The sequence below is a fragment of the Oxyura jamaicensis genome, chromosome 2 (genome assembly GCF_011077185.1).
Source record: "Oxyura jamaicensis isolate SHBP4307 breed ruddy duck chromosome 2, BPBGC_Ojam_1.0, whole genome shotgun sequence".
Taxonomy (NCBI): Eukaryota; Metazoa; Chordata; class Aves; order Anseriformes; family Anatidae; genus Oxyura; species Oxyura jamaicensis.
The window spans coordinates 150,618,853-150,643,796 of NC_048894.1; the positions used below are offsets into that span (position 1 = coordinate 150,618,853).

Consider the following 24,944-nt stretch of genomic DNA (forward strand, 5'->3'; position numbering starts at 1 on the left):
TTGTTAAATTCTCAATGTGTGGGCTTGCGGAGGGCAGTCTGAAGGTCTAGCATGACAGGAGGGGAACAACAGCCCAGATTAGGTAGACAGTGTCAGGAGCCTGTGGGCAGGAAGAGCTAAGATGTGACTAGGAGAGAAGAGTGAAGAGCGGTAGAAAGACGAAGTGAAGAGGATGAGTTGGCAGGCATGTAGGCACATGCACTTCTTGGAATATTTTTTCCTCTCGTTGATAAAGAAACATCTAAAAATAAAGGATGCTTCTTGCTTCACAGACAGAGGAATGATGAAGAGGAGTCCATGGTCTATGCAAAAAGGGGAGCGTTAGGAGAAACGGTGATGTTTCCTTATGCAGTGAGGAAGCTTCAGATGTTTTTCCACCATAACACACACCAAAGCACAGATGTGTATGCAAATAAAGATATTTGCAGACAAAAATTTGTATCAGTTGTGCTGGTGTGTTGGGGGTCTGGGAACCAGGAAGAGGAACAAGACTCAGGCTGAGAGGGAGAATGAGTGAAATCTGAAGGAGGAATTTACAGTACGTATTGGGAACTTATTATGAGGCAGGGTCTTTAGTTTTAGTCCCCATCTTCTGCTTGTAGGAAAGTGCTCATGTCTCTGCATTTTATAATGTGTTATATTTACATGTATGCAGCTCTGCTCATGAGCAGTTTGTCTAGGTATGTATAGTCATGGTTGCAGTTCAGTAAAAGGTAAATGTACGGTAGCATTTTAAAGAGATTGTGAAGAATTAGGGCTATATCCAGGATCCTAATGTCAATGAGAGTGGTAAAAATCATGATCATTTAGACATTTATATTGGTTGCATGCATGGACAATACAAAGTGGAAGAAGCAAACAAAAAATCGGACTCATCTTCGGCATCTGTTGGATGGTAATAGTAGAGGATTTGTAACTCATTTGATTAGTTAAAGTGTTTTGCATAATATGATTGCATGAGGGCAAGGTATTATTTGTTATTTAAGATTGCAACATGTTTAAGGGAAATGTTAGCAACTGAGAAGCTTCATATGTGGAAAATATGAATGATTATTTGAATTTTAATTTGAAAAGTTTCCTGCTGGAAACTGTCTTGTTCCTAATTCTCCTTTTGAGAAATTCCAGTTTGCTAATCAGGAAACAGAAAATATCATGTCTCTTCCGATTCAAGAAACCGAATACAGAGTGGGGCATGGAAAAAAAAAAAAAAAAAAAAAAAAAAGCAACAAAACTACTGAAATGAGTTATGCATAAATAATTGCATTTTGCAAAGTGTTTGTAGGAATGTTTATAAATATATAAATCGGGGGATATCTGATTTCATGTACAAACCAAAAAGGGTTAGATAGCAGAAAAGGCTCAGATTCTTATTCTTGCTGCTTATGGTGAGAAGATGCAACATTCAGATCTTGGAAATGATATGGGAAATACTGGGGTATTGATTACATTTTAAAACTTCAAGTGTAATTTTGTTCATATATTTTGTTTTTTACTTTTAGTTGATTTGACGAACACCATCCCTAACCTGTGTCCACCTGTTAGTTTACCTTTCAGGCCAGAAAGTGGTAAGTGTATTCCTGTATTAAGTCAAAAAAACAACAAGGAAACATTCTCTATTTTGTATGTTTTCCTAAAAAAAATCACACTATCATGAAGTGGTGGTTGTTTTTCCCATGAGTTTTTTTCATTCAGGTGCTGTATGTATTCTTTTTATATAGTCATATATCATTTATAGGGAAGAATTTTTTCCAAACTGACTGCTGGTTTAATATATCTCAAGGTCACTGCCATAAGGTCACTAAGCCAAAATATTTGGCAGGACTGACAAAGAAATTTGTCATTTATAAGTACAGCTGTCACATGACTTTCAATGGATGTGTGTTCACACTGTAGTTCAGTGGCCAATGAAGAAAAGCTCTGTCAAGGGAAACCTCCTAAAAAGCTGGTTATTGCATTATTGTCGACTGCTGTGGGATTTCTAGCACTTTCCCTGAAGCATCTGGTGCTTACCAGGATGGCAAGGGCAGGATGCCAGATTAGACAAATTGTCAGAAATTGCTGTAAATATGTGCTGAAGATTTTTCAGAATGTGAGGAGTGACAATGAGTTTTCAGATTAAATCAAACAATTGCAATACAGATACAAAGACGAAATTAGTAAATCTAGTTTTTCCCCTTTAAAGCTTTTTGTTTAAAAAACAAGAGAATAACAGGAAAAATTCCCTCCAGAAATTAAGACAGGCTTGCACCACTTTAGAATTGATGTGGAGGAATGATGAATTCTAGTCCTTGTTTACGGTTTTCCACAAGGGTGAGGATGTTATCTCAACGATTATTCAGAACTGGATAACAAGAAATGTCGTATGTCAGATATGGGTTGGGTCCCACTTTTGAAGAGATGCTGTAAATTGCTACGGTACTGTCTTTTTTATGAGGAAGAAAACTTATTTCAGTTTTGCAGTAAATCTTATGATACTTGCATGTGTTATTTTAAAAGTGGGTGGATCCTCTTAATAAATGAAACTTAACCGCTGTCTTTCAGGGCTGTGTGTTTATTGCACCCAAAAAACATATGCAAATTGTCAAGAGCTACACGCTTCCCTGATGCATCCTTTCCATAAATACACAGCATGTCTGCTAAATGCTGTGTTTAACAGAAAGGAAGCAGGTTGACTAGTCATTATACAACTTGATTTAATCTTTGGGTTAGACTGAAATTGCAGAGTCTCATCCATTTTCGCCCTTGATTACCTGTTTATCATGAACAAATCTTTTAATTTTCTATTTTTCTTGTTTGTCCCTTTTTCCTTAAACTAGCTGCAACAGGGCTTGCAGGAGGTGGTTAATATTTGCAAAGCATTTTCAACATCAAGTTCAGAATTTATTATTAACTATTTTATCATCTTATCTGTGATTACCGGTTATGCTTGTGTTCAGACAATATGTATTTGTTAGTAGAATTTATGCTTTTAAAATGATCTCTTTAATGTAGTAAAAGGAAAATCCCTATTCTTATAAGTAGGCAGAAAGCTTTTTTTGTTTGTGAGAAATGCTGGGAAAAGCTAGTAGGGTAACATGTAGGGTGGACAATTCTATTCCTTTGCAAACTGGGGGAAAAACAGAAACCTGCTTTACTAAAGCTTTGTTCCTCCCACTCTGGTTAGTACACATTTTGTGATTAAACTTTTGTGTTTTTCTTGTGTGCTTAAGTAGGAAAATAGTGACCTAAGCACACTAAAGGAAATTAAGCCTTATCTGTCATCTGATTTTCACTCAAGGCTGTCCAGAACTTAGGCACAGCAAGTTAGGTATTCATCTTACCCTTAGTAAAAACCTTCTTCCTCTCACACCCATTTCCAGGTCATCTTACCAAATACAAAGCAATTTGTGAAGTCTGTGGTTTGCAAAAGTCTGTTTAACCACCCAAGTGAACAGAGCTTTTCATGAAGAGGCAGGTGACTGTGAGAGTGGTAGCCAGATGATGAGTGTGAGAAAACATAATTGTCCAATGACATTTTTGTGTGAATTTTTTGCGTGTGCATTAAAGCATATATATACAGAGAGAACTTTCCATCAAATGATCAGAAAGATACTTAAATTTGAATACTTTTCCAGAAGGTTCTGTGAAATAGCTAAGTTAATGTTATATCCAATGTATAGTCCAAGTTTACTGAAACCAAGGTAAACCCTATATTTTGAAAGACAGTTAATGTGTTTGACAGCCTCCCTTTCTTGCTATCCAACTTGCAGTGCTCAGGACAGTGTGCCTAGCATTTTGCTTCCTCGCATTTGGAGTCGGGGTACAGAGCACTCCTCCATTCCAAATCTGCTGTTTTCAGCATCTGACATACTATGAAGAAACCCAAATTAGCAGGCTTATTTTCAGTCTCATGGGAAGTATGTTTCACTTGTTTTATTCATTTTTCTTCTTGATAGAGGGTTAAAGGCATGTAGGACCATAGAGCAATGGAAACAGCCCTATCAAGAAGGGCTTCTACAAGTATTATGGGCAGTGTAAAGAGTAGGAAAAATGCAGGTCTGCTGTTGAATGGGACCTGAAGGCAAGGGATATGGAAAAGGCTGAAGTACTTAGTATCTTCTTCACCTCAGTCTTTCCAGGTAATTAAAAGCTTCAGCAATCCCAGGATGAGACCAGGGGGAAAGACTGAAGCAAGGAGGAGTTACCTTTAGTGGGGTAAGATCAGGTTAGGGAACAAGATGGACATACAAGCCCATGAGGCCTGATGTGATGCATCCATGAGTCCTGATGGAGCTAGTTGATGTCATTGGGAGGCCACTCTCTTTGAAAGGTCCTGGTGGTGGATGAGGTTCCTGAGACCAGAAGGAAAGCAAACTCCTGTCATCAAGAAGGGCAAGGAGTACCCAGTGAACTATAGGCTGGTTAGCCTCACCTTAGTTCTTGGGAAGGCGATAGAGCAACAGATCCTGGAAACTATTTCTAAATATGTGAAAAACAGGAAGGTGATTGGGAGTCAGTGTGGTTTTATGAGAGGTAGATCATGCCTGATCAAACGGATGGTCTTCCGAGATCAGGCGAGTGTCTAAGCGAATGAAGGGAGAGCAGTGAATGCTCTTGATCTTGACTTCAGCAAGGCTGTCAATGCAATCTCACATAACATTCTGCTGGAAAAATGGGTGAAGTAGGGACTAGATAAGTGGACAATGAGGTGGACTAAATGAACTGTCTGAACTGCTGGGTAGACAGCTGTGATCAGTGACACAAAATTTAGCTGAAGGCCAGTCACTTTTATACCCCTGGTGTTGAAGTTGGGGCTAGTGTTGTTTAACATCTTTGGTAATGACCTGGGCAATGGGTTAGAGTCAACTTGCAAATAGTTTGCAGATGATAAAAGGCTCAGAAACGTGGCGTACAGACCAGATGGGTGTGCTAGCATTCAGAGGGACCTCAAAAGGCTGGAGAAATGGGCAGACTTGCATCTTGGATCAAACTCTCTTTCATCAAGTTGTCTTTTAGGTCTGTGTGAAAACTGGCTAGGAGCTTCATTTGTCAATTGTATAGAAAAGCTGGTTTAACACTCATCCTGAAAAAAAAAAAAAAAAAAAAAAAGAGGTCAAAAAGGTCTCTCTCACATTCACACATGCCTCAGCTTTTCTAGCTCAAATTAATAGGACTCTAGGCTCGTTTGCTGTCTTTGGTGGTTCACTGGCTTATGCATCTGCAAGAAGGTATCTGAGGAATTTTGGATATCCCACTGGATGCAACATTATTGAATATCAGTTTCTCCATTTCTAGATGAAGATTCATGTAACTTCAAATTTGAGCATCTCTGGAGAGCCAGTAGAATCTCCTTGCCATGGAGATGTTGAAGTGTCCTTCTTAGATTAAAACATACAAACAAAAAAACTGTCAAAATTCTCCATCTTCCCCTTCAATAGCCAGACTAGAGAACACACCTTAAAATAAATGTTTATGGCCCAAAAGCCATTTTGGGTGTCAGATTAGTCTACAGCAATGCCAGCTCTCCCAGTGTTAGCTTGGCTTTTTTTTTTTTTTTTTTTTTTTTTTTTTAAACTCTGGATCTTTTTTATTTATTTTGTTTTATTTAAAGCTTTCTTATTTTAAACTGCCCAAAGTAAGGAAGGGGCAGATAGGATAATTTAATATATCCTAGGATCTGCCTGAAGGTAGAACTCCTTGGAGGTGAGGGTTTGAAAGGCTCCATCCATCCATCCTCTTTAGTCCTGCTGTGCACAAAGGGTAATTCTGTTGCAGTCACTACAGGCTTAACAGATGACAGTCAGGGCAAAATTCTGTCTCACCCAAATAGTTTCTTGGAGCTTCTTTCACTGAAACTGTCCCTAAATATATTAAGCAAAAACATACATGTTTTCCTTCCGTTTGCCAATCTGTGCTTTTGAAGATGTTTGTGATCAGAAATCTTCATAAACCTCTAGACCCTTAAAAGTGCAATAGAAAGAATAATTTTCAATAGCAGCTTCTTTTCATGTCCCATCATGGGGCAACATGCAACCACCATGGAAAAAAAATAAATAATGATTTTCCCCATGTGAGACTGGCCTCTGGAGAGGGACAGAAATCCTTCCTGTTCTTTGCCTTGTATCGGATTATTCATCTGGCCCTTTGCAGCCGTGTGACTCCACTCCACATCTGGAGGCTCTCATTCACATTCCCCAGGGTACTCACTCAAAGCAGCACTGCTAGGCATTTCTAACTCTTATTTGGAGCCTCATTAGCCTGCAAAAATGTAACGACTGCAGGTCAGTGCTGTCTGCCAGGAGGCAGGCGAGGTGTGCACTGAGGTTTGGTTTGTGCCTTTTGTCTGATTTTTTCGTTATTGCTTCCTCATTCTTTGCCCGTCTTCTTGCGATACTATTTCTGATACCAGGATGAACTCTCCAAGTCACGTTCATCATTAATCTGTAGTATATCTAACAGAATATGTTATATTTAACTAAACAATAAATATTTGTTTTGTATACTCTGATTTCTATATCATAGGGAGCAGAGCATGCTCTGGCTCTTGTGTTGTGATTACTGCACAGTTTCTGTTAGCTGAGAAATAATGCTTGAAAAACTCATATATTGAGCATTCTGGGAAAGTCCTACTTGTTACATTTGGAACTTTTTTCCCCTGCAGAAGCTAATGTGCTGTGATGACAGTGAGTATGGAACCATCTGTGGCTAGTTTCAGGTATGATCTGTGACCTCTAAAGATGGGAGGACCGCTGTTATTTTAAGATTGCCCGTGCTGAAAATGCTAAGATAGTCATGCTGCAGTCTTGGTTTACTGACGCTAGTATTTAAGAACTCTGCTGAGTTCTGTGAATGTGGAGAAATGTTATAGTAAATGAGAAAATAGCCAGGTCTCATAATTAGATGTGAGATGGAACTTTCTGCAGTCAGTTGAAGATACAGGAAGATAAGAATTATTTTTTTAGATAAATCCTATATTACTTGGTATCCTACAGTCGTATAGCACTGTTATTCAAAAAATTTCGACAGACGTGTTTGAGCTGAACATTTTTTTTTATGTCTTTATAACTAAGACTGAAAGAAGTAAAAGGGTCTATGAACCTTCTTACCTGGATTTTTAGAAAATTATTTGTACTGAAAATGAAGAGCCTGCAAATATTCATGAGTATGCAGAAGGGAGAAATGGGACTGTTGTATAATTTCTGCTTTTGTACTTTATTATCAGATTTTATCTAAACTTTAATGACTATTTCTTCAGATTCTTCAGTTTTAAACAGGATAAGGCTTCTTTTCTTAGCTCTGGCAACTGCTAGTAGATTATGACCGTTGATCTCTGCACGTGACCGGAGAATGTACACCAAAACATCTGGAGGGATCATATGGGCTCAGTTTCCACTCCACCCATATTAAGTAATTCGTTAAGAAACCACCAAGGCATATGGATGTCATGATCTGTTAGGTGCTTTCTGTTCCTTCCGTGATCCCTTGATGATTATCGTAATTCCCTTGATGCAGGACTGAGCAGTGGCTACAGTATTTTCTCACATGGCAATAAATTTTCCATCAGGATATCTCAGCACATAAAATATTTCCATTCTCAACAGGGATGCTCATGGTGGTACAGGTGCTGTAGCATGCAGTCAGCTGAGCTGAACTCTCCCCGAAGCTCCATACCAGTCTCAGTGAGGTGATGGAGGACAATGGAAAGCATGGAGGGGGTTAGGACAACATATTTCCATTCTTTTGTTTTCCCTGTGGGGCTTTCTTGAGACCACAAGTACACTTGTGACCAACTGCTACCTAGAGAAGCAGAGCTCTGGAGCAGTATGAAAGCTTCAGAGATAAATATTATTCTTTGGGTTAACATCTGAAAGCTACTTGCAGTTAAGGTGGAGAGCCTTGTACTGGACTACCTTGCTCAGAAACTTGTGTCTTGCCTATGAGAGACAGAAATCTCTTTTTTTTCTTTTTTTTTTTTTTCCTAATAAGTATTGGTATTGGTGACGATTAATAGCATTATTTGTTTTCCTGTTTTCCCCACAATATTGGGGATGTATCAGAGGGGTCTTTGGTGTTGAAACACAGACAGCCTTTTTCATCCATTCCTAGGAACTGGTCTGTTGTGTCTGTGTACAGCATATTGGAACTCTGGTGTAGAATTTATTCTGTCTTTGGTCTTAAATTTGATTTTATTGTTTGTAACCAAGAGGATTTTAACCTTTTTAAAAACAGTTTATTTTAAACCTAGATAAATACCTGGTAGAGATATATTATTATATTACTGTTCTATACCATTTGCTATAATTGGCAGTACCAAATGAGGCAGAAGGTTTGCATTTCACATCAGCATAGCACAATTGCTCGCCGCTAAAGGCCATAAATAACTCATTTGTTAATTTAGAACATGCTTGTCTGAAGTGTGATTATAGTCATTATGCGGTAGTTTTAAGAAAATGATTCCTTTTGAATTATTCAAATCTCAGTAGACTGACAAAAATGGGAAGCGACTATATGCTAAAATTACATTGTCTGCAGGTCCGCTCTGAGTTGGCAATGCATGTTTTCCAGAGACAGTTGCTAAACAGACAGGGTAGCAGCTTTCATTGGAAAAAAAAAAAAGAAAAAAGAAAGCAAAAAAAAAACACTCTGATTTCTAAGGATATAAAGAACTGAGTTCAGTCTGTGAGCATGTTTTTTACTTGAGTCTGGGGTATTAAATATGGCTCACAAACTTCAGAATTCAGATCAGAATTTATCTTCAAAAATAAATCAGGTGTAGTGGACCCAAAAATCTAATTTATGTACCTCCTTAACTTCATGTTAACCTCATCTGATTTATCTGTCTCCTCAAGTTCATGATTTTTCTTCTAAATTTCATTTATATTATTGCACTTCTGTATCTCTGTTTCCTTTTATGAAATGTCAGATTTTCCAGCAAACTGAGAACTGACCCCTCTTTGCCTTCACTTCAGTCAGTGATGAAATTTTGTTGACTTTATGAAGGGGATTTTACAATGTAATTGCTTGTGACAGTGGGAGGCTGGACTCCGTGCCCCCAGGAAATCTATTTTAGTCTTGTGATCCTCTGACTTGAGTGGGAAGAGAGTAAGACCAGTGTGAGTCCTTTTGCAAATCCAGTCTTAAACCTTGCCTATCCAAACAAGAACATCTGGAAGAGAGAAGTTCTCTTTATGGGACATTTATAATTTTGCAATAAAAGTTACAGGGCTGGCTGGATTCAGAGTGCTGCAATTATCCAATCAAAGCAATTGCCAAAATGTGGTTTGGAAGGGCAGAGCTGAACCTATATATAAACGAGAAATGTGTTCCAGCCCATCAGGTGCATTATGCATTTTCAGTAAGGCAGTGCCAGGCTGAAGCCATATCCTTGTGAAAGCAGCTTCTAGATGAGGCAAGTTTAGGTCAACTATGTGGAAAGCTCTGTTTTGTCCACATAATGAAGTGGGTGTGCATGGCCTGTGGGCATTGCTGTATCTGCTGCTAGATGGGGGAAAGGGAGGAAGGAAACAACTGATGGGTAAAATGTTTTCTTTCAACAAATATCTGCCCATAGTGGTGCCATGGATAGCTCTGGATCAAAGGGCCCTGCTCTATCATCAAAACAAGCATTAGTCTTTCTGCATTTATCTGCATCTGGGGTCAGTGGGGCAGAAGATTGGAAAGGGGCAACACTAGAAGTCATCAGTATGAATCTGGTCCAAGATTATGCGTGTTCCCTCCAGGAGCAAGAGTGCAAATGAATAGAAAGCTCACATGGATAGTAGGAGGTTGCAAGGGTCATTCCTGTGAGATTCAGGGAAAAGAATAAGCAAAGGAAATTATGTTTTAGGTATGAATGTATGATCTATTGATGTTTGCGTCATGAATGATCACTGATCTGTGTCTAGCATGGGCTGCAAAGTGGTCACTGTCTCTTTATGTATGTTTAAAATAAATGTTATTAACTTGGCTCTATCCCACATAGAGGGATAAAATAAGCCTTTTAACACAGAAGTAGGAAATAGAAATGTAGCTTAGAAAGAATGCTTCTGAATGTTTGACGTTTGGGCAAACTGAGGCATACTAATGTTACATAACGTTATCTGAGGCCACTTGGTGAGTCAGGGAAGGTACGGGAACAGAGTTAATCTGTTGAAATATCTTCCAAAACCACTGATGAACCCAGTCTTGCTGATTTTCAAAGGAATCCAAACAAAGCTCTTTTTTTTTTTTTTTTTTTTCCTCAAGGAACCATATTCAGTAATTTGAAGCCTTCTGTCTGAACCTAGAGAGATTACTTGTTTCAGTAGTAGGACCTTGATTATTATTAGTGTACAACACACAATAACACACAATGCTCTTATGTAAAAACATAATTTGTTGTACTGATAAAATGTTCTTGTTCATTTTTTCAGAAAATGAGTCATGCAAAGGGTGGCTTTAAAACAGGGAAACCATTGACAATATGGAATGTAGTAATTTCCACGTGATTAAAACCTCTCTGTTCTGGAGCATGGACTATTCATTTATTGTAGAGGAATAAAATAATTAAATGCAGTAGGTCTGTTGCACCAGTCAAACTCTGACTGCAGGGTCATTGCTTCCTTACTGCTTCAGGCTTACACTACCTTGGGAAGGATTCTTCTTGCAAAAGCAAGGACTTATAGCATCAGTGTAGAGCCCTAGCTTGTGGCAGTTCCCCTGTGTTTTCATGAATTATTTGGAACAAAATATTTTCCAAATCTAATTTACTCATTGTTTTTCTCTGCCTATTCACTCAAGAAATGATACAAACAGGCTTCTCTGGGGTCTGTTTTTGGTCTTGGTTCTCATCAGCTGGAAAAGTATGTCAACACCAGAATTTCCAAGCTCTAGGGAGTCCATGGCAAAGCCCTGATAGTGTGAGTAAGAAGGCAAACCACATCTTGGGATGCACGAAGCACAGCACAGCCAGCCGGTCAAAAGAAGCAATTCTCCCGCTATATCTAGCATTGGCTCAACTTCACCTCGAATATTGTGTGCAGTTCTGGGCTCCACAATAAAGAGGATGTGAAGGTCCTTGAAAGCATCCAGAGGGGAAAAAATAAAACAAAAAACTGGTAAGAGGGCTGGAAGACATGTCCTATGAGGAGAAGCTGAGGACACTTGGGTTGTCTAGTCAGGAGAAAAGGTGGCTGAGAGGTGATGACCTCAGTGCTTCCTACAGCTCCTGAGGAGGGGAGTGCAGAGGCAGGTGCTGGTCTCTGCTCCCTGGTAATCGATGACAGGATGTGCAGAACATCCAAAGCTGTGCCAGGGGAGGTTCAGCCTGTTTATCAGGAAAAAATTATTTACCGGGAGGGTGGTCAAGCACTGGCACAGGCTTCCTAGTGAGGTGGTTGATGCCCTGTGCCTGGCAGTGTTCAAAAGGCATTTGGACAATGACTTTGTAAATAAGCTTTAACTTTTTGTTAGCCCTGAAGTGGTCAGACAGTTGGACTTTGTTATCTCTGAAGGTCCCTTCCACCTGAACTATTCCATTCCATTCTAATCTCAGACCCCAACTTCAGATTTAGTGTTGAGTGGTATGGTAACAGCTGTCTCGTGAGGAGAGGAAGGAAACTTTGCAAGTTACCAGTTTCTCACAGGACTAAAAGAAATCTTTAATGAAATGAACCATTGTAAATTTTTATCTGTGCGGTAAATGAACTGAAGCAACAGGACAAGGTCTGCAAGAATAGCAGGTAGTAGCTGCCTAAGCTCTGTCCTCACCCTACAATTACGCAGAGGGTAATGCCAGCTTCCTGTTTAGGACTCAGCAGGACACTTTAGGGCCCTTTGGCTTTTAAAATACATTGAAATGAGAGGAACTAAAATAATTAAAGACATTCTTTTCTGAGCTTTTTTTTTTTTTTTTAAATTTGTGTGCGCAAAACTGACAGCTTGCAGATATTTTCGTCTGTTTGTGTGTGAGAAAATGTTTTTTTTTTTTGAAATTAATTGTGAGTCAGAATATGATGAATTTGAAGAATACTAGTGCCAATCTGTATGTTCATATATATGCATATGTACATATGTATATGTGAATATGCATGTCTGTGTATATAAATACATATGTATATAAACATATCTACATGAAATGGAATGAAATTTTAATTATGTAGCTGTTATGTGGCATTAGAACAGATTATAGGATTTAATTTAACCTTCCAGGAAATCAAACTAAAATGATCAAAATAATCCTTGTGGCTTTAAAAAGAAACACCTGTAAATCTGTCAAAATTGCATGTCCTCCTCTGGGAGTTTTGCTGAACGTTTGTAAAGGAAGAAAAGATGAACTATAACATTTTCAAAAACTCTTGCCTTATTTTCACTTTGTAAGGTCAGGACTTGTTTGAATGTAGATGTGTCCAGGCAACACAGACATCTCTGTTCAGCTATTAAAGTGAGGTTCCCTCTACAGACATCATGGACATCTAAAACAGGATGGAGATATTGCATCCTAAAACTATCTGTTCCTCCTTGTAATAATAGGAGTCTTCTGTAATTAACTCAGATGCAGACACCTACCTTGCAGGTGATTAGGACTGAGACTACCTTAGAACACAAGCTCCTATTTTAGATATAGATTTGGATGTCTGCATGGGGTTCTGGTAGTGCCCTGTCAGATGCAGAATGTCCACTTGCTTTCAAAGGAGTTAGGTGCTGTGCCTGCTCTGGCACTTGTGTGGCAGCATTAGGACCTGTGCCCTTTAATGTAATTATACCTGTAAGTTTTGATCAGATACCTTTTATTTAAATCACTGGGAATTGCATGCATAAGACCTGGACAGAACTGTTCCCAGTTTACCTACTTAGTAATTGAATACCTTTGTAAACCTAACTGTACATGACTTCTGCAAATGTGGCAGGACCATCTAGTCAATCAGAAGCCATTTAATTTTATATTTATTTTGTGCTCAGTTGACGCAATGGAAGGTGAAAACCTCTCATTAGAGAACTTCGTAGTGCTTTTACTTCTGTATTACTTTCCTCTGATTTTTATACTGTTTTTCTAATTATTCTTTTACAATTCATTTTACAGAGTATTTGGATATATGGCAACCCTTAAATGTGTCCTCTGTTCTCATGGATTCATCTATCTCCAACTTTGAAGTTGTGCAAGTAAGCAGGGATATATCCAATGACTTTGCCACTGCCAAAGACTTTTGTCTATCTGGTAAGAAATGGTTCTCTGTAGCTTTACAGAGCATGTTGGGTCATGAGAATGGAACACTAAGAACAGTTCCTCCCATGCCCCTCTTTCACCCCAACCCCCAACCAACACAGATACACTTGTTTTACTTATTTTTAAAGACCATCAAAGTGTTTTGAATTTTAGAGTAGGAACTTAAAACAGTTTATGTAATGAAAGTTACAATAAACATGAAATGCCATACAGTGGTTGGATAATTTTGACACCTTTTGGGCACAGACACCTCTTCTTCAGGCACTGGGCAATTTGAAGAATACAATAGCAAATAATTTAAGGGATGATGCCATTATTTTTTAAAGACTAGTTAAGGGATACTATTGTGTAACTGGACACATGACTGAGGCAGATGGTAGAGCCATCTACCATTTTATATAGCAACTTGTAGCTATAGTGTGTGAGGGCAGGTTAACTGAGAGCTGGGATGAAGCAGTTGGACTGTAGTAACAACAAAGGGAATTTCTTTAATCAGAAGTTTGGCTAGAGAGCAGAGTGCTTTAGCTGTTTATAAATGGCAAATCCTCAAATGCTGCAGAAGGATAGAAACAAGAAAGAGTCAAATTATTGCTCCCATGTACGGAAGATCATCCTCATAATATCACATTCTGCAATAAATGGTCCTCATCATTTGAGGGTGAGCAGTGTAACTTTTGGTGTTTCTTTTCTAGTAATGAAGTACAAGGTAGGTTGAGCAAGAGGGTCCCTTTTCTTATCCTGAAACCTTTCCTGGGGGCTTCCTGGAGACAGTAAAAATTCAGTCGAGATTCTCAGTACTTTATTAGAAGATTTTTATCTTCTCTTAAAACCCATGAAAGAAGTTCTCTTGCAGTAATGCTCAATTTTAAAGCCAATATAACCTCTGGCTATTTTGGAAAACATTTGGGAATTATGGGGACGTTTTATCTCCCATTGCTATATTTTAGAATTAAGTCATCCTTGTTGCTTGACCTGTTGTGAAACCTTTCTTTCAAGCATCTCATAAATGTCATACAACACACTTTGATAACGCATTTTATTTGCTCTGTCTCTTCATGTTTCACCTCACAGCATGTTCAAAGAACCAGACGTGTGCAGTTGTTACACTGGAAATCAAGCCTTCAGCAATAAGATGCCTTTTTTACCCTGATACACATATATGCTTACATGGCCTGCAAGGGCACAGCTGTCAGGTTTTACTCAAAGAGCCAGCAACATACATCTACAGGAGACAAGGTAAGAGCAGGTTAAGGTTATGGATGAAGGAACTCAACTGTGATGGCCTGAGCACAATTCTTGTGAATGAGAGCGTAAGAAAATACTCCGTAAACATAAAGAATTATGGAAGTCTCCTGGACAGGTGTCCATTGCTGTTTTAGCGGAATTATAGCCAAGCAGGTTGGAAAAATGTTCCCAAATAGATTTTATTTATAATAATAATAATAAATCACGATGGTACCTGCTGAAGCATAAAATAGTTTAATCTGTACAAGAGGTTTTGGAAAGTAGAGAATGGTAAAACCAGCCATCCAACCAAAAAAGAAATATTAATGAAAGTCAAGCTTCTTCCTCGTCATCTGCAGTAGTTGTTTCTTTATGTTCTTCCTTTTAAAAATCTGTGAATAACACAAAGAATGTTTAAAACCCACTGTAAATTGAAAGTCTTAAGGATCATTTCTGAAGGAAAACAATAACAACAACAACGCCCCCAAAAAACTCAAGTTCAACTAATATTTTTACATAACTGAAAATAGTTTAAGAGAAAAATACAAGTTGTCTAGACAGCTAAATATGTTTTGGTGTTTAGTTATGTACATATTTGGAGCTCTACGTATAACACTGATTATTTCTTTTATGAGAAACCACGTAACAATAAAGGGAAACAAGAGAAATATTTTCTTTCTGATCACCAGTGTTTCTGTGAAGCATTGACAATCAATGAGAAGCTTCTAGGTTCAAACTCAATGAGAGAAAATGAGGTTTATCATTATCAAATGAAACAAAATCACAGACTGAGTTGCCAAAGCTAGCTTGGGTGTATTTAAGAACAACTTTGGCTTTTGTCATGTGCTTTAAAATTTGGTTCCTGCCTATCAAATAATTGTGGAATAATACCAGGTATCACTTAGCTTTGTTTTATGAAAAGGCATTATTGAAAAGCTCTTTTTTTTTTTTTTTTTTTTTTGTTATATATGGCCAATGGTTGATATAATTCCTATATTTAAAATGAAACAAAACAAAATTAGATGAAATTGAGGAATATTTCTTATTTTTCTGCAATTAAAAAATAAGGGGATTGAAATGCAAATCTGTCCTGGTGACAGCCCAAACCAATAAGCTGTGTTGTCATCTTTCTTCTATCCAACCTGAAATAAATATTTAAAGGTTTAATGTTTTGCTTTTTACAGTTGGGATTGGGGAAGAATCTGGAAATCTCTCTCTCTTTTTTTTTTTTTTTTTTTTTTTTTTTGGTAAAATATCAGATATATATACTAATGTGATGTGTGATCTGGAAGAAATGTTTGAGAAAGCATTTGAGAAGCACATTAGTCACGTCTGTATCCTGTAGTTAGCATCTAGCACAGTGTGAAGTATTTTACAGGGAGAGAACAACATAAATTTATCTATGTTCCATTCACAAAAGTGAATTAGACACTTAATTCCATTTGCCTGAATTTAAAACTCTTCATTTTCGTTTCTAAAATGATGCTAACTTATATAAGAAAATGATTTTTCCTTTGTTCCTCCCCACTATCCAACAGATTTATTCCTGCCCATCTCTGAATCGAGTTTAACCCCATCCGTGTACATTCCATCCCATGGAGACCTGATCGGCAAATCCCAGGTGGTGCGCATCGGCTCAGAGTGGAGAAATATCAGCCAGTTCCTTGGGATTCCCTATGCTGTACCTCCCCTTGCAGAGAGGCGTTTCAATCCGCCAGAGCCATTTGCTTGGATGGAAACCTGGAACGCTACCGGGGCTCGGTAAGGAAGTCCTGTGAGCATCTGCAGAAGCACTTGTTTCACCCAGGTGTAGGAAAGTAACTGGAGTCATGAGAAAGTTATTCATGTTCTTTCTTGCAAAAAGAACCCGTAGCATACAGATAAATATACCTTTGGGACTACATTTAGCAAAGAGAATAATTTATCTATATGGTAACACATGCAAGCAACTCAAGAAAAAAGACAACTTTTAGTACATTGCCTTAATCTATGCATAACTCCATACATACTGTATGCTGTCAATGCAATTTAATTCTGAGTATGTATTATATTCAAAGGAGAATATTTTGGGCCCGCTAAGCTATAAATTTGTAGAGTATTGAATCAGACAGGCACTTTAATGCTGGTTTAACCAGAATCTGTGAGCCTAATGAAGATGTTCTCAGTCTTGTTTTATCTAGGTCAGGACTCAGATAGGCTTTTCTGTCCAAAAACTGCTGGAAGTACTGAAGCTCGTAGTGTACCATGTTAGTGGATGGGCTAAATTTCTCCAAAGTCCCTATGTCCCGTGTTTCCTGGTGGTTAGCCCTGCCTTTCAGGGCTGTACAAACAACACTGCTCAGTAGGTTTACAGAGTTTAGGTTGGAGACACTCTATGGAAATGACATTTGTTTTCATGTTTGTGTTTCATTTAGTCTTATGATATGGATCTGAACATTGCTGCTTTGGTTAACCGAAATGACAAATTGTGACTTTGTATTTCTTGATGAAAGAAAACAGGGTTTGAGTGACACTACTAAAAATATATCCACTGTGGAATGTATCAGGACAGTGGATTAAAAACAAAAAGAAAAACAAAACAAACAAACAAACAAACAAAAAAAGCAAACAGAAATGCAGCAATAGCTAGGAACAAGGGTCTTTCTCATAGTGCATCTAATAGAAAGCAAAATACAGAGCATACAAAACACTCTTGAGTAAGCTATGCTGTACACGTACACAGGAAGTTGATACAAGAGAGCTGATAGCTCATCACATTCCTATCGGTTACAAAGCTGTCTGTTCCCTAGCAGGCATGAAGAGTGAAGAGCTAAAAGGGAAAAAAAAATGATTTAAAAAAAAAAAAGAAAAAAAAAAAAAGCAGACTGAAGGTGCAAAACAGTGAAAGGGAGAGAAGCAGATGGAAGGATTCGGTGAACATTTTTTTTAGAGGGGATTCCAGAAGTTAGGGCTGAGAGCTGAGCTTTAGTGACCTGAGTGCTTCCAAGACAGTGAATACTAACCTGAGGTCTATTGAGTTTCTGTGTTATCCTCCTAGCCACAGCTGACCATAAAATCCTGCTCAAATCCCTGTACCAAGAGGCATGCTTACGTAGTCAGTGACAAGCTACCTGAGCTAGCAGATCTGGCCAAAAGCTTACTTGCTTAGGGAAGGGAGAGATTTTGCAAGGGATCTTGGAGGATGGCACTCTGCAGACCTGACATAAACCACCACCTGCTTTGGTGGAAACACACCCTGATGAGGTTACAGATTTAAGAGGTGTGGAAGCTGTTTGGTCCCTCCACTACTCAGGACTTGTCACCAGAAGTTTCTAGTAAATCCTGTGACCGAGTGAAAAGAGCTACAACCTTATCATGGGGAGCTGAAAGAGCATTTGCCTTTTGGTGGTCTCATCCTTCAGGTTGCACCTGAGTTGTGGGGGTGTTAACAGCATAACCACAGTAGGCACACAGCTTTGTATACGTTGGAGGGATCTGGTGAGACCGTGGCCTTTTGTTTCTTCAGCTGCACGGTGATGTTAACACATGCACCGTCAGCTCTTTGTGCATACAGACACACCGTGGTGTCTGCCAGGACTTTGGTAAGACTCATCTGCCTACGTGGTCTCTCTTTGAAGACAATGCCTGGTATTGCAGTGAGGAGCAGTTTCGGGACCTTGGTTAGTCTGCTTCTATCCATTAAATTCCCAGTGCTTCCTTAGGCCAGTGGAACACTTGGCCATTATCTTGTATTATTTATTTAAGATGTAAAAATACATATATTTGAGCTTAGCTTGGAGAATTAGAGGTACTTCAGCCTCCATGTGTATAAAAGTGTTGACAAATTTATTTCTGAGTATATCAGTGTTGCACAATATTTTTATACAAGAAATTCGCATTAGAATATTACCACTACTGACAAAATAGAAATATTTGTTTATCAACCTGGACCTGGTAAAGAATTCCAAAAAATAAAAATAAAAAGAGTCCAGCTGTTGGAAGAGCTGTGGGCCTGCCTCAGCAGGTGGCAGCCTTTCCTCGGAGTCAGTCCTGGCATGAGTTGGTCCTGGGAGCTGGAAGTGCTGGGACTCCTGATGAGATGCCAAAAATTAAAGAAATAGCTATAAGCACAGGTGATGAGTTCTGCTGCACTGTGGAACACTGTGCAATTAATAGCACTAGACTGGTCATCCTGGCTGGGTCCTACCTGGGGATTTGTATTTCGTCTGCCTAAAATGACTTGAGCAGTCTTGGTTGGACATGATGTGCTGCTCTATGGCAGCGTGACAGTTGTTGAGTGACATCACCTTGCTGAGAATCTCCCTTATGGAAGACTTTGTAGAATTAAACTAAAGCTTGTCCTCTTCCTTGTAATTTTCTATTAAATTTCACCTTCAGTATGACATTTACAAGGGAACCAAAAATAATGATTAGAAATAATTCTGTGAGATATTACTGTATTTTCCATAGCTTTTTGTTGGCTCCTTCCATAATAATTTATGACACATTTACATGGTTCATTATATGATATAAATACATCTATGAGGGAGATGGAACTGGCTTCAAAATAGCTTGCATTTGAACTGCAAAAGTCATCCACTTGCTTCGTGCTGTGGAGCGACCTTGAGCATATGAATATCATATGGATGGTGGCTGGAAAATGATTTTCTGCATGTGGCCAGCTGGCTGAATTCCTGTTGAAAGGCTATTTTAACATTGCTGGACAAACAGGTTTTTTAAAATGATTTAAAATTTTAATCTTACCATATTTTCACATATGTAGGCCACAGACCATTGGGGGGAAAGAAAAGAGTTGTGCGGGCGATAGAATGGGGACATCTGTGCCTGAGCCCCTGCGTCCCACTCCCCAGCCTCAGCAGAACTCTTTCTGGGGGTAATTTTCTGCAGTTTAATGCATGGGCTATTAAAAGTGGGTTTTCTGATGGCTTATTGTCAAGACCTAACTTTTTTAAAATGGTGCTGCTTTCCTAGGGAAGGATTACGGTCATAAAAATGCAAAATTGTACATATGTATACAAACCTACCTATTTTTTTCTGAGGTGTAAGGGGGGATAATTTTAAATGTGACAGATCTACAGAGTTAATTTTTTTTATTATTTTTTTATTTTTTGTAATTTAAACAGTCCATCAAAATATAAGGAAAAAGCAGCAGTGGAAGAAGAGTACAAGATTTTTGTTGCAATTTTCTCAATCTGTTTCTGTAGGTCAACTTGTTGGCAACCAGGGGACGGAGAGGCACCGTCATACTCTGTCAGCGAAGACTGCTTATATCTTAATGTCTTTGTTCCTGTCACCACAGTAAGTAGGAGACGAGTTCAATTTTTTGTATCTAAGCATTGTCTCTTTTCAGAGTACTTTTAATTGGCACAAATGATTGTTTTTCATGGGATGTTCACAAAGCACTGCAAAGTTAAATTAAACACTCTGATGTTTTTACTGGTGCAAACTTATTCCCTACGGGCTTTCACTTAGCTGGGTTGGGTAATGAGCAGGGTAGAAAATTAAAAGGCTAGAAATGAGAGACAAAAAGGGAAACAAAACACAAGAGGAAAGTGGCAGCAAAGGAGGAGAAAGAAGGGACAGAAATGTCCTTGAAATTATGCTGTTTATCCCGTGAACAATAACACAACACATCACACCAATGCTTACCACCAGCTGAGCGGCACCACAAGGTAGTTTTTCTCCTCATCTTTACCATTCCCTGTTTGCATCCATGGGAGCTCTGGTGAGGGATGAGGGTAGCAAGAAATGCTTAATTTGTGTCCTGCCCACATAGCATAAAAACAGAGCTTTAAAAGACAACTGCGTTAATGATGCAATCTGAGAAATCGTCACTCTCGAATTTCTCATTCTAAACAGATATAAAATTAAATTTCAAGTTAGAGCCACACTTAGACGATTGGCCAAAATCCCTGAGGGCTGGGAAGAAGGACACTGAATTACATGTGAATCCCGTTGAAGAATGGGCCCAGAGCACAGGAATGGGGTTTTTATTTCCTCAGTAGCAGTCATTTTCGGAAGGTGACAGAAATGTGTGTGTCAGTCATACTATGTGTCTGGAAAGAGCTGGTCTAGCTATCTAGCTACTGAGCTGACAACAGAGTGCACAGTCCCGTGCAGACCCATTTAATCACTAGCATGACCAACTATTTTCTCCATGCTGCCCCAGACTGTCATTTTGTGTCGAGTGCAGTCACTGCTTATTCAAAACATCAGGTCGCTGTCCCAGGCAGTTTGCCATCTCCACTTAGCTAATTTGAAAGCACTGTATTTTCCACCATCTGATAGAATAAATAGGCATTTCTGTTCTCGTTAGCAGTAATGTGGACTTAATTCCTCCTCTGCTTTGTGCAGTTGTGAGGTAGAAGCAGTTCTAGTCAAGTCACTGTTTCACATGTGTAAGTCTAGCCTAAGAGAGAACCAAAACTTCTGTTTTTGCAGAAGTAGCTGAGAGCAAAAGGCATGGCATTTTCCTGTTTCTTTTTGTGGTGAGCTCTATTTTTAACTTGCATATGGAGAGCTATAATTTTATATTTTCAGCCCATGGAAAGTTAAATTGATAGTAAATATCAAATATAAAATCTCCTGGAGAGCAGCAAATGCGGAGGTCATTCGGTAGCATTTTGAGCCTGAGCAAGAGCGCGCTCTGGGCACTATTCCCTGCCACCGAAGGACTCTTTAAGTGTCAAGACCTGGAGAAGATGAATGACATCACCTCATTTTGCTTCCATAGCTACGTGTACCACACAACCTTCCAAATAAAACTGGCACTCCTGAGGTACTTTTTTCCGCCTATAACCATTACCACCTGTCACACTATTAGAGCAAAGCTGCATTTCAACTTGATGTGCAAAGGCTTCAAATGCAAGATTAAGGCTTGAAACTATTCACTAAATAAGAAGAGAAAGCATAACCTCTCCCCTTCTCCTGTCATCCTCATATGTTATGACCATCCTTATTGCATCTTCTCTTGTGTGCTCAATTCCTTACAGAGCAATATTGTAGACTGTTAAAAGCACTGCAGGCTGCCTGGTTCATATCAATCCCTGCATTAATTATCACTCATTAAGTGTTCTACAGGAGGACAGAGAAGATAGTTCTGAATGTCATAAAGCCTTTCGGACTTAGAGCTGATTTGCAGCCTCTCTCCCCGTTGAGGGGTAGCACGTGGAGTCAAAGCCCCTGCAGGCACGGGACCACAGCAGAACTGCCGGTTTCCCCAGAAGAAATCCCCTGCTAGCTAAGCGAGCAGGAGGCATCTGACCGTGTCCCAGCTGGAAGTCTTTGCACAGATTTTACGCCTCAAAGTGCGTCTGTCTGCATTTCATCGCTAAATACTGAGCAAAATGCAGTGCTGAGCAGTAGCCATGTGGCAACCGTGGCCTGTCTGCGAGGAACGTGGTGGCCCTGTTCAGCCCAGCTGCCAAGGGGTCACACTGCAGCCTTGCACTGTCACTAGTGGTGCTTCATCTGAGTTAGTAACCAAGTGATGGTGGGTGAAGAAGCGGCAGCAGAAGTCAGCAGGCTTTAGTTAAGGCCGTGGGTTTCTTCTGCCTTGATAGCTTTTCTACATAATGGATTTAATTGCAGTGCCTGCTTGAATTTTGGTTGAGAATCTGAGGAAAATCTACTTGTATTCAAAATAAATTATCCAGCAGCTAATGTACAGTAAATATATATATAGGCTACCAAATATGTTCAGAGAGAGATATGAAATATCTCATTGTCTGAGGCACAGTTCAATTACAGCATAAAAATATGTGTGCTATGCTTTTAAAATGGCTAACAAGGAATGGGAAGGCAGTCATTTTAAAAAGCTTTCATCCAAAATGCCCAAATTCATGAGATTTGAGACTCCAGTCCCCTGGGATTAAAGCTCAAATTATTTTTCATGAAAATTTACCTTTATGTAGGAGAGGTGTTTGTCATTGCTCAGTGTGAACTCATAATGGGGATGCTACTTCCAGGCACAGGGTACAGCCCTTGTGCAGCATCTTCCCCTAAATAGTTCCATATATGTTACAGCAGCCTTTGTTTTGCCCTCTAACTTTTTTTCTCTTGTTTTCAGCTTTCTTATCTTTTCTTCAGTACAGCCTTAAGTAAAGTTGCCCAGCATACTGTAATATATGCCTTATAGGGCACCTGGAGGTCAGGGTGTTATGCAGAATGAGGACATGCAGGAAATGCCTATTTCCAAACTCAAGCTTAACCGTGGTGAGCCAAGGGGACAGAGCAGGGTTGACATCACGTTTTACCACTCTCTCTGCTGACATGACTCAATGTGATTGCATTTTAGAATGAATTTCCATGTGAAAACAAGTTATCTCATCTTTGCTTCCCCTTTTCATTCATCTTTACTTTCTGTCCATGCTGTGTGCTGTGCAGAAATGGGAACTAGTGGAAAGGTGCAGTGAATTAGGCAACTTCTCTTCAGAATCAGAAGTTCCTGAGAACAGCACGTTTCAGTGCTTGCAATTTCTGGGGGTTTCTTGGTAACATTACGGTGTTCATAAGATGCCTCTGAAATAATTATCCAGATATATGAGTGAAGGGAGGTAGGGATGCTATTTCAGCACACAGAATTGTGACAAATTAAGGGCAGCTGAGGACAGCTTGTCTCATGTACTTCTGCTGGAGGCTGCAACCATCTCTTCTCTGCTGCTCCTCTTCCTGTTCAGCCAGCCGCGTTTTTGCTGGAAACCTCCTTTGCCAGAGCAGACAGGATTGCCGTATTTAGCTAAGTTCCATCCAGAAAATGACAGCAACAGAGCTCAGTGCCTTCTAGCTGCAGGGAAAAACAAACCTCAGATGTACTTTGATGCTGCTGCAGGGGCCACCAGCCTTTCTTTGAAAAACACCACCAGCTGCCAAAGCAGGAAACGGGACGCGTGTACGTGTGTGTGATGGTGCTGCTGAGCAGAGGAGCCTCCTTTGGGATGGTTCCAAAGAGGGTAATAGGGGTTGAAAGTGCTGGATGTAAAATTTAGGATGTTTTACGGGTATTTCTTCTGAGTGTCATCTTGGTGGATCTGTAATCTGGTGGGGCCTTCTGGGCAGCTCTGCTGCTGTGCTGGTTGTGCAGCGGCAGCCCAGCTGCATGCGTTGAGAAGGGTGAACACAGATGTGGTGCTGCTTTGGGAAAAATCCTGTTTCTGAGGGAAATTGGCTAGCTCTGCAAGGAGCAGCAGCCCATTATAGCTCCTTCCCATGCTGGCAGTCCTGCTGGGTTGTCTCAATGCATAAACCCCTCTGTGCTTCATGAGAGGTGGATTTCTCCAGTGCAGGCACGAAGTCCTCCCTGCAGGATCCATCTGTATATCTAGGAGGGGAAAGTCTCCATGGGGAATTGCGAAGGGACAAGACTAGGGTCTTGCCAAGTGAGATTTTTGAGACTAGGCTGAGTGCTGAAGACTGGTGAGGAGAAATCAGCCCTGCACAGGTATTGGGTTGATCCTGCACACGAAGGATCTACCCAACAGGTCTTTTCCTTCTCCAGTTTCCCAGCTGTCTGAACTTGTCATGAGCGTTTCTGTAATGAAGAAGTGTTACAGCAAAACAAGCCTACCAGGTGTTCAGTGGCCAAATAAGAGATGATTTGCCTTGAGTTAACCTGGTAGAGCAGTTTGTTGGGACAACACAGTTTTGCCATTAGGTCTTCTTTATACTGAGCATAGCATTCAGGATGCTCTTAAATGGTGTGTAGTTCATTGTGGACAGTTAAGTCCCAGAGTTATGGATAGATGGCCAAATATCCTCTCATTGCACTCATTGTTAGAGAGCGATGAATGGCTTAGATAACTTTAATGGGGAAGATTGTGTTCTCATCAGTCACCTACAGAAGGAGCTAGCTAAAGGAATACCAACCTGATTGTTTATCACTACAGGTCAAAAACATGTCAGTGCTCTTGTTCTTCCACAACGGAGGGAGTGGCAACACTGAAGCAGGAAAGACCACCATAGATGGCTCATACCTCGCTGCGATCAGTAACATCATTGTGGTGACAGCAAGCTACCGGGCTGGTGTCTTTGGCTTCCTCAGTACGGGTAAGTCATGGATTTCTAGAATAAACACAACTGTGGACATTCTGAGACGCTTCTGTTTAAAAAAAAAAAAAAAAAAAAAAAAAAAAAAAGTTGGGACTTCTCAGAAATCTTTGTCTTCGACTGTATTGGGGGGGCAAAAATTATGGGAACTTGATCAGAAGAGAAAGAAAAGAGGAGGATGGAGACAAAGAGGCAAAGAGACAAGAATAAACATCTATATCAAAGCAAGAGCTAGACTTCTGTTTGCAAATGAAACTGTGATACCAGGTATTGTGGAGACACACAGAAATAGGTTAGATATTACATTTCCCTCTAGTTTCAGTGGTGTGTTACTGTGGATGTGGTTTTCAAGGTTTCTGACTTTCAGCTTTTCCATCCATGACATTATGCTAATGCTTAATCACAGAATCACAAATGGTTTGGGCTGGAAGGGACCTTAAAGCCCATCCAATTTCAACCCCTTGCCATGGGCAGGGACACCTCCCACCAGCCC

General features: G+C 39.7%; 1 protein-coding gene across 1 annotated transcript in view; it reads left to right on the top strand.

Moving 5' to 3' along the window:
• TG (thyroglobulin) overlaps positions 1-24,944 on the top strand; it is a 155,511-nt gene that overhangs the window by 62,913 nt on the left and 67,654 nt on the right. Inside the window, exons 35-40 of the mRNA XM_035317229.1 lie at positions 1,500-1,565; positions 13,040-13,174; positions 14,255-14,419; positions 15,946-16,168; positions 19,612-19,705; positions 24,292-24,451. Coding sequence (XP_035173120.1) covers positions 1,500-1,565; positions 13,040-13,174; positions 14,255-14,419; positions 15,946-16,168; positions 19,612-19,705; positions 24,292-24,451 — 843 coding nt within the window. The remainder of the gene's footprint in view (positions 1-1,499; positions 1,566-13,039; positions 13,175-14,254; positions 14,420-15,945; positions 16,169-19,611; positions 19,706-24,291; positions 24,452-24,944) is intronic.